The 10,000-nt window shown below is 46.2% G+C and overlaps 1 protein-coding gene across 1 annotated transcript in view; it reads left to right on the forward strand.

The window, feature by feature from the left end:
- The window catches only part of grhl3 (grainyhead-like transcription factor 3), a 22,191-nt gene that overhangs the window by 4,617 nt on the left and 7,574 nt on the right, over window positions 1-10,000 (forward strand). Inside the window, exons 4-11 of the mRNA XM_063184002.1 lie at window positions 1,260-1,551; window positions 1,860-1,945; window positions 2,455-2,605; window positions 4,761-4,872; window positions 5,414-5,508; window positions 7,476-7,634; window positions 8,608-8,674; window positions 9,677-9,804. Coding sequence (XP_063040072.1) covers window positions 1,260-1,551; window positions 1,860-1,945; window positions 2,455-2,605; window positions 4,761-4,872; window positions 5,414-5,508; window positions 7,476-7,634; window positions 8,608-8,674; window positions 9,677-9,804 — 1,090 coding nt within the window. The remainder of the gene's footprint in view (window positions 1-1,259; window positions 1,552-1,859; window positions 1,946-2,454; window positions 2,606-4,760; window positions 4,873-5,413; window positions 5,509-7,475; window positions 7,635-8,607; window positions 8,675-9,676; window positions 9,805-10,000) is intronic.

Below are 10,000 nucleotides of genomic sequence, written 5' to 3' on the forward strand. Positions count from 1 at the left end.
GAGGGGGATGTTATACTGGGAGGGGGTGTGCTAGCAGCATGCGTGTAAGGTGTGTGGGCATCAGGTGAGGGCAGGGGATAGGAAGGGAAGGGAAGGGAAGGGCTTGTAGACAGGCCCAGATGGTCGCTCAGGCTAGATATGGCGCGCAGCCTAAGGGTCACCACCAGGCAGGCGGCCCATCAAAATGACGGAAGTGGGGAACATTTATATAATTCAGTACAGTATTTATAACTTATGCAATATTGATAACTTAGTCTGCCATGCCAGGTAGAGTTTTAAATCTTATTAATAGATACTCCTGTTGAGTTGGAATTATGATAGCGTCTGTAATTTTGTTGCTAAATTTGTCTAGGGGCCCCAGGCGTTCCTAATTTATCCCTGCTTGTACATAGGGCAGGGGAGCCACTGCAAAGTCACAGGGGAGCCAGTCAGCCAGGGAGGGTTTGGTTTGGCTGAAACAGGACCCTTTTGTTAGGTGTGAAAAATGGGCACCGGTCAGGTACAGCCCCGGAGAGAGAAACTCAAATAAACGGGGAAAGGGGAGTGAGTGAGTGTGTTTGAGAGAGAGAGAGAGAGAGAGAGAGAGAGAGAGAGAGAGAGAGAGAGAGAGAGAGAGAGAGAGAGAGAGAGAGAGAGAGAGAGAGGAGGGAGGAGGAAAAAAAGAGAGAGAGAACTCAGGATTAAGAGAGTAATGACACCCAGCCCAGAGAGCTGAGCTTGTCTGTTATGGGGAAGCTCTTCAAACAACAGAGATTTGGGATTTGCACTTTTGTTTACTTCTTCATTTACGCTGACACTTTGACGGGCTGCCTGCTCTGGCTTACAGTCAATGTTTACTGCGGCTCAGTGAGCCACTGTATTGTGGGCTCAGTGGATGCTGAGAGATTTGTCTTGTTTGGGGTTGAAAGGTGTGGGTGTGTGTGAAGGCCCTGTGTTATACTATAGCTCTGTCAATGTTTGCATGCGCAGGTGCGAGTGTATGTGCTGCATAGCATGTGCCTCTCCCCGTGTGTGTGTGTGTGTGTGTGTGTGTGTGTGTGTGTGTGTGTGTGTGTGTGTGTGTGTGTGTGTGTGTGTGTGTGTGTGTGTGTGTGTGTGTGTGTGTGTGTGTGCGTGTGTGTGTGTGTGTGCATGCATCTGCATGCGTGTGTTTGAGTTGTTTATTCACAAAATGTAAGCAAGATATCTCAAAACTGAACATGTATTCACTGAAATTCATGTGTGTGTGTGTGTGTGTATGTACGTGTGTGTGTCTTTAGAACCGTGGGGCCCACATCACCTGACCTGCTCTCGCTGGAGAGTCCGACCAACATCATGAAGCTGCTGACCTCCAACATGGCCGCCACCGTAGGACAGCCACAGGAAGTCCTGGACCTCAACAGGAAGTTGTCACCGCTCTGCCCCCCCTCCAAGCAGACTGCCGCCACCGTCAGCCCCGTCCCCCAGGCCTACGTGCCGCCCACCGTCACCGAGAGCTACGACAAGCAGGTCATCAACACCATCTTCGACAGCCTGCTGCAGACCGCCTACCCAACCGCTACCACAGAAACGGTGAGTAAACAACAACAACAACAACAACAACAACAGTAAGCACATCACAACAGTAACATTTGTATTACTTAATGCATTAGCACGATTTGAAACATAAATGTTGCCGCCATGTCACTGATGTTGCCATTTGAAGGTTCTGAAGCTATTTTTCTTTAGAAACTGCTACTGTGGCAAATGTTGTCTTCAGCTGATAAACAACAAAATGTGCTTCCAGTACACAAAATCATTGTTAAAGATGAGAAATCTTGGAAGTCCTCATTTTAAAATGTTCTTATTTTCTTATTTCTGTGTCCTCTCCCCAAAAACAGACGGGATCCTACACGGATCCATTTGTGGGCCAGAGCAGCCCAGTCTACTCCGAGTCCTACACCAACTCCCCCCCAGAGAGATTCAGGTAAGCTCACAGCCACACACAGTCATTCATTCATGCATTCGTTCGTTCGTTCATTCATTCATTCATTCATCCATCCATTCATCCATTCATTCATTCATTCATTCATTCATTCATAAACTCACTCACCTGAGTCAAAGTCCACTCATGTTTTGGGGTCCCAAGTAGGCCTCACCATCACGGTAGGGACACATTTTGCATTTGGCAAAGCGAAGCGAACTTTGCCATTTATTCCTATGAGAGAGGCGAAGGCAAGCGAAAGCAAGCGAACAGGAGCGAAATTATCAAAGAAAGTTTAATGTTAGGCAAATGAGGAGAGAATTCGCCTGCCGCGGCCCAATCAAATCAACAACATAACTGTTTCATTCCATTTGATTTGCCGCAACGACCTGATGGCGGTTGGATTTCGCCTCTCTTCGCTTCGCTCGCTTCGCCTCCTATGTGTCCAGTCTTATAATTAATTAATTGGTGCCTGCCTGCGTGCTTTTCTTATTCCGTGTTTCTCCTCGTAGAAATGATTTCCAGTTTGTGCTCGGCGCACCCAAGGCCTCCCAGCACAAGACCACGGAGATGCCCATGGTGTACCTGAACAAGGGCCAGTTCTACCCCATCAGTCTGCTGGGCATGGAGAACAGCGCGGGACAGCCCATGGGGAGGGTCAAGGTGAGACAGAGATCCATTACATTACATTACATTGAATGGTATTACATTACTTTACATGGCATTACATTACATTATATTACATTGCATTTGGCAGACATATTATAACCCAAGCGACTTACAAACGAGGACATAATCATAGCCAACATCACTAGCAGATACAAAGTGCACAGGAAACATACAGAACAACAAGTGCAGATGCAAAGAAGGGTTAGTTAGATCCACGTCTTTCTATGCCAATCGGTCTGTTGGCTTTTTGGAGGGTTTATGTGGGTTTGTGTCTTTGCACCTTGTGATTTTGCTTAAACCTGTGTAAATCAACACATTATTTGGATGGCATTGATAGTACCATTGGATTCCACGAAAACTCTATATAGAACGTCAAATAAGGAACAATAAAATGAAACAAAACAATAATCTTCCCCAAAAATATACATGTTCAAATTAAAAATCAGTTTTGGTATTGGTAAAAATTGACGCAAAACAAATTAAATTCACCTGGTTTGATATGCAAAATTAGCGGGAGCATCGTTAGCCTACATACCAGCTTTAGTTAGTGGCTTGGGGCTAGGTGTGGGACATTCCAGTAGTCAGAGAGGCATCTTGTCACCAGGCTAGGCAGGCAGTCGCTTGGGGCCCCCAAGCCTATAAATGGTGAATAAGCTAAGGCATTAACTGACAGTAGTGGTGATTTGTTGCGAATTTTCATTATTTTGAATTTTCGCTTGGGGCCCCAACTTACCCTAGAATTGCCACTGCCAGTAGTGTAGCACCAGAGATTCTTTAAGTATAGAGATATGCCAACATAATAGGTTTCTATGGGCACCTAACGCGACCAGGTTCCAGTCTGCCTAAAGGGGCGTGTCATAATGCTCCTAGCATTGAATAGAACAGTCCTTAGGTCTGCCTAGGTCTGCCTAAAGGGGGATTTCCCATCCAATAATAGAACCCGGAAACAATGGGCCAATGGAACCTCTCTCTCTACTCTCTCTGGTAGCACTTTATGGTTCTGCTGTGGATGTGATCTAGGCTGCATCTACAGCTCTACTCCTCATGCTGAGGCTGCTGTCACCACCTTACTGGGCCTCAGGCCAACGCCTCAGCCTGGGCTGTGCCTGCCTGTGTGGCACCCTGAAGCACCTGTAGCGCGCACAAGTGTGTGTGTGTGTGTGTGTGTGTGTGTGTGTGTGTGTGTGTGTGTGTGTGTGTGTGTGTGTGTGTGTGTGTGTGTGCGTGTGTGTGTGTGCGTGCGTGTGTGTGTGTGTGCGTGTGTGTGTGTGTGTGCGTTCGTGTGTGCGTTCGTGTGTGCGTGTGCGTGTGCCTGTGCCTGTGTGTGTGCGTGTGTGTGTGCGTGTGTGTGTGTGTGTGTGTGTGTGTGTGTGTGTGTGTGTGTGGCTGTGCGTGCCAAGGTACAACCGCAGTGTGCTGTGCTTGCGTCCTTCTTATGACTAAGGTTGAGAGAGAGAGAGAGAGAGAGAGAGAGAGAGAGAGAGAACATTAAAAAGGTAAAGGTGTGGTGACAGAGGACTCACGGGGTGTGTGCTGTGGAGAAAGGGAGCGAGAGAGAGAGAGAGAGAGAGAGAGAGAGAGAGAGAGAGAGAGAGAGAGAGCGAGAGAGAGAGAGAGAGAGAGCATGCTTAGAGTATGTCACCCCTGATGGCTCCTGACAATGCTCACAGAGCAGGGCTTTAGAGGGAAGAATGGGCTTGTGACAGGTGAATGAGAAAGACCAAACTCAGACGCCAGAGTGCACACAAACACACAGTGACCTTTACTAAACAATCCCCCTATCCTCCCCCTCTCTTTTTCCTCCTTTCTTTCTCTCTCATCTCGTCTCTTTCCTCTCCTCTGCCTCACCCCTCTTTTCTCCCTATTCAACTCTCTCTCAATTCTTCTCTCCCATCTTTCTTTCTCTTACTGTATTCCCTTCTTTTCTTCCTTCTTCTCCATTTCTGTATCGTTCTCCCCCCATTTTTTCCTTTCCTTTGCTCTCTCCTGTTCTTGTTCTCCCTTTCCGTTTCTGCGTCTCCACCTCTCCCTATCTCCCTTTTCCCCCTCTCTTTCTCCTTCCTTGCTTCTCCCTCTTTCCCTCTCTCCCTCTTTCCCTTTGCCCCCCTCTTTCTCCTTCTTTGCTTCTCCCTCTCTCCCTCTCCAAAAGACGGTGATCATGGCTGTGTTTGAGAACGACAAGAGTCCGGAGATGCAGCTGAAGTGCTGGAACCACTGGCACGCCAGGCAGCCCACCGTCAAGCAGAGGGTCATCGATATCGGTATGTACTACTTCATCAACATGCACGTAAAACACACAAACACATCCAATGCATGCATGCACGAGCACAAAGGGCTCTAAATTAGCACCAGCCAACTGTACAAATGCTGGTGAAATTTCTGTTTCGCTGGTACACAGTAAATTTTGCGGTGTTGGTTCAACACTTAATGAGTTCATTTATGTCCAAATAAGGTCAAATCAACCCTCAAAGTGTTGAATGAACACTTTAGAATTTGCTGTGTAGAAAACTTACAATCCACGTTGACCCATTAGTGAGTGTGTATGGGTAGTAAGATTAACATCTAGGCTACTAGTCATTTTGGCTGGTGGCGAAAAAAGTTAATTTAGAGCCCTGCGTGCACATATGCGCACACACTCATGCACGTGCACACACACACAGAGCACACACAAAAGCATGACTTAACAGTTTGTCTCTCCGTGTCTTAAAAAGATAAATCAAGCATATTCTTCATTCGTCATCGGAAATCTGTGAATGATAAGGAAGTATAACTGACAAATTCCTTTCTATTTATGCAAACCAGCGGATTACAAAGAAACTCTCAACGGCATCAGCAATGTGGAGGAAGTGGCATTCAATGCTCTGTCTTTCATCTGGAACACCGCAGATGAGGCCAAGGTGTGTATGCACACACGCACGCACGCATGCACGCACGCATGCACGCACATGCGCACGCACGCACATGCGCACGCACAGAGACAGACGCACACACACACACACACACACACACACACACACACACACACACACACACACACACACACACACACACACACACACACACACACACACACACACACACACACACACACCTGTCCCACTCAGAGAGACACCTGTTAGGGCGGAGAAGGATGTTAAGTGGGGCGGGGGGAGGGCACTGAACGTTAGGAGTGTGTGTGTGTGTGTGTGTGTGTGTGTGTGTGTGTGTGTGTGTGTGTGTGTGTGTGTGTGTGTGTGTGTGTGTGTGTGTGTGTGTGTGTGTGTGTGTGTGTGTGTGTGTGTTCGTGTGTGTGGAGCGAACGCTAAACAAGGTGTCTGCCGCAGGCCGGTGGAATCTGCGGCATGCGCACTGGCCTTAGGCACCTGTCACCACACACACACACACACACACACACACACACACACACACACACACACACACACACACACACACACGCACACACACACACACACACGAAAAGAAAGAAAGATGGATTGGGGAGGAAAGAGAAGGAGAAGGGAGGAGATGACACAGACAGAAAAAAAGACTGAAAGAATTGGCCCCTGCTATTTGCTGTCTGGCCTCGGGGCCTGTGTGGCAGAACAGCGAATCTGATAACAGGTGTAGGATACGAAAGACGAATGAGAAAGAGAAGAGAATAGACGAGAAGAGAAAGAAACGACAGAACACCACGACACTCACCTTTTCTCCTCTTTTTATTATGCTGTTTGTTTAACTGGCATTCAGTGGTCAAGTCGTGATAACCATCTCTTTCAAAAGTGCTCAATGACCCATCAAGACTTCAGACCAGAGGCAGACAGCAGTACGAGTGAGATGGATGAAGCCAATCTAGAGTTAAAAGCATGTGACCAACATTTTAGCGTTGGAATTGCCTAATACCATTGCTTATTAAGATGGGTTAGCGAATACTTATACGTAGCATGTAATTGTTAGCTTTGCCCTTATAGCCAAGAATGTTTTTCTTATCCTCTCATCACTCCCTGTTTGTTTTTGTCGACCTGCCCATTTCCTTGGCATTTGGCTTTTGTTTCGTCTGTTTTGTTTTGTTGAGGTTTTTTTGGTTTTGTTTTGTTTTAATTTAGCCTAGTTATAATGCTCCCCATTTGCTTCAATCATCGGGCAAGTCCCTGCTTGCGTAGGCCAAGAACCTTTTCATTGATAATATTGTTTGGGCACACCCCCCTTTCAACACCCCTTTCAACACCACCTCATGTTAGCGTCATTAGGGTTTTACCGGACACTCATACGCCCTGATGGTGACAAGTGCTGTGAGAATACATGGAGGTCCGTGACTAGCCAGACTGTCATTGGCCTCCATTGCTAAAGCTAACGTTACCAGCTTAGTTTACAGGGCCTGGGTGTTCATAAATTCAGAGGAAGTGACAAACATCCGGTCACCGTTTTGCCATCATGTTACAAAATCTTGCAATTACGCGCTCAACCAAACTCTGCTAAAGTAGAATAAAGATGGTTTATTCATTCAGTAATATTTTTGCGCAGACGGGCCCGCCAGCTCTTTGCTTCTTGACTACATCATAACAACTTTGCTATGACATTGCCGAGAGTCTTACGTAATAGATTAGGATTTGATTATTACACTTTTGGTGACAATTGCTACGTTTACATGAAGCATTTAATTTGGAATTAACTGACTTTAATTCTGAATAAAGCTTAATTCCGCTTTGAAAACGTCGTGTAAACACTTCTTAATTAGGAATTAAAGGAAAGATCAAAGTTAACTTGACAGAACTATTCAATTCTGAATTATTAATTCGGAATTAAAAACATCACGTAAACGTAGGGAATGAGGGTATAACAGAGGCTATAAAAGCTATGCTCTGGTCTTTTTCTTCTTCCCTCTCAGGTGTACATCGGCATCAACTCTCTCAGCACTGATTTCTCTGCCCAGAAGGGCGTGAAGGGGCTGCCACTCAACCTCCAGATCGACACCTATGACATCAGCACCGGCACTAACACCCTCATCCACCGCGCCGCATGCCAAGTCAAAATCTTCTGCGATAAGGTAAGAGAAAAATATGGCTATGGCGGGGAAAAACACACACACACACAGTGGAAGGAAAAAAATAAACAAACAAATATGAAGAACAGCTGTGTCATTTTTAGCATTATATACATATATGTTTAAGGAGCTCTTCTCCCCTTTCCTGCCACATCCTGGTGCAGCACTGATAGACATAATTTGTTCTATTATTGACCAGTTGTTGTCCTTTACCTGAGTGCACCTGAGTGACTAAGTGTAGAACGATGCATTTCCTCTGTGAGGAACATTGTGCGTGTGTGTGTGTGTGTGTGTGTGTGTGTGTGTGTGTGTGTGTGTGTGTGTGTGTGTGTGTGTGTGTGTGTGTGTGTGTGTGTGTGTGTGTGTGTGTGTGTGTGTGTGTGTGTGTGTGTGTGTGTGTACCTATGTACGTACGTGCATCTTCCCACACTCAGAATTGATCTCATTGTCTGGGCCCATCTGATAAGTAGTAGCTGCACCCCCATGACTGCTCTTAATCTCTTCTGCCATCTTCCCCTGCTTGGACTGTCTTCTCCAGGGCTTTGCATCTTTAAAACACAAACACACACGCACACGCACACGCACACGCACACACACACACACACACACACCAAACTGGTTTTGCAGCAGGTGAAATGAGTGCGCTAAGTGTCATGCTTGAAAAAGTACCTTTGGGTTGGTTTGATGTGCGTGCGTGTGTGTGTATGTGTGTGTGTGTGTGTGTGTGTGTGTGTGTATGTGTGTGTGTGTGTGTGTGTGTGTGTGTGCATGCGTACGTGTGTGTGGTTTGGCTGCCACACACAGTGTCTCCTGGAGGTCTACTGATAAAGTTACTTTCCCTGTCTCTCTGTGTCTCTCTTTTTGGCATAATCTGATGTTAGAGACATTTTGCTTAGAGACATTTCAAACAGTGCATTAATCCCTTTGTGTTTGTTTTGTGTTCCCCTGTGTCTGTCTGTGCTCTTGGGTGATAAAGGGAGCAGAGAGGAAGATGAGAGATGAGGAGAGGAAGAGGAGCAAGAGGAGGGTGAAGAACGACAACGGTAAAGAAAAATCCCTCTCGAAACACTTTTCATAGTTCAAACATTCTTCATCTATCATCTCAATGTAGCATCAGGTCTGAAAGAAGAAGAAGCCATGCCACCAGGCCTGAGCTCTTTTGGGATAACCGTATGAGGTCCTTTAGGCCTTTGTTTCTATTTAACCCCTTTACGCAGAGGCTATGTTATAACCCTACTGTCACTAAAATTGTAATGATTAAATTGAATTTTAGTCTGTTCTTGGTAATGTCTTGTATGATACTGTTATGATGTAGCTGCGTGAACAGGCCCTCCCCTGCCCTATCGAGACCCATTTACCTAATTACCCTGGGCTACAACCTTGGGTTAAAACCAGATGGAACCTTAAGCTAGTTGTTAGCAAAGTGTCTCTTAGCCAGGCGCCAATGCTAATCAGGTTAGCATAGCGGTGATTTAAAATGGGAGCTTGACGTGCGGACACCTGATACACTTCACCTATCCGTCCGCCCTCCAGGCCTTGTAGTCTCCTCTCCAGGCTTCTTCCTGGTCTATCAGAGTCTTTGTCTCACATGGTGTACTGACTGTATATCTGTCATGGTTGATCTACAGTTTCAAGCCACCCACAGATATATTAGTAGCTTACCGGGTTCCTGGTGCGCTAACATCCATGCCCGCTAGTCTTGTGTACTTCCTTTGCTTCACCTTGTATTTCAATGGAGTTGGTGTAGCTCAGCTGTGATTCGCAGGAAATGACAGTGCAAGTTGAGTCAACGTTTGTACAGTTTACTCATCATGCAACAGCAAAGTACAGTAGTTTGACATGTGCGACTTTTTGTGACACAGTGTCTGGTATTTAACCTTTTGTACTGGTTAAGTCATTGTCATCTATTGTGATATGTCTTCCGCAGCTATTCATTCTGTCTTACTTTTATACTTTTCTATGGAGCACATACTTGAGTCTGTGATGACTAAAGAATTGAATTGTCTGATCTCATCATCCGTATACTGTATGTTTGTGGCGTGCAGGTAAATCCCATCTGAGCAGCTCCATTGGATCTGACAGCACCTGCTTCAAGACGCTGGATGACCATGTGACCCAGCCCGTCCTGTTCATCCCTGAAGTGCACTACAGCAACATGCAGCGCTGTGGAATGGTAAGCCCCCCACACACACACACCATTATAACACTCGTTTAACTCTCCTCTGTCTTTACCTGTCCATCCTCCATACCTCCCTCTTCCTGGTTGGTCTATTCTAGCACTCGTCCACCTCCCCTTCTCTTCTTTTTCTCATTCTGTTCTCCATACAGCTGTCTCCCTGCCTCTCCACAAGTAGGTGTTCCCCAGTTGT

This window comes from Engraulis encrasicolus, chromosome 19 (genome assembly GCF_034702125.1).
Source record: "Engraulis encrasicolus isolate BLACKSEA-1 chromosome 19, IST_EnEncr_1.0, whole genome shotgun sequence".
NCBI lineage: Eukaryota > Metazoa > Chordata > Actinopteri > Clupeiformes > Engraulidae > Engraulis > Engraulis encrasicolus.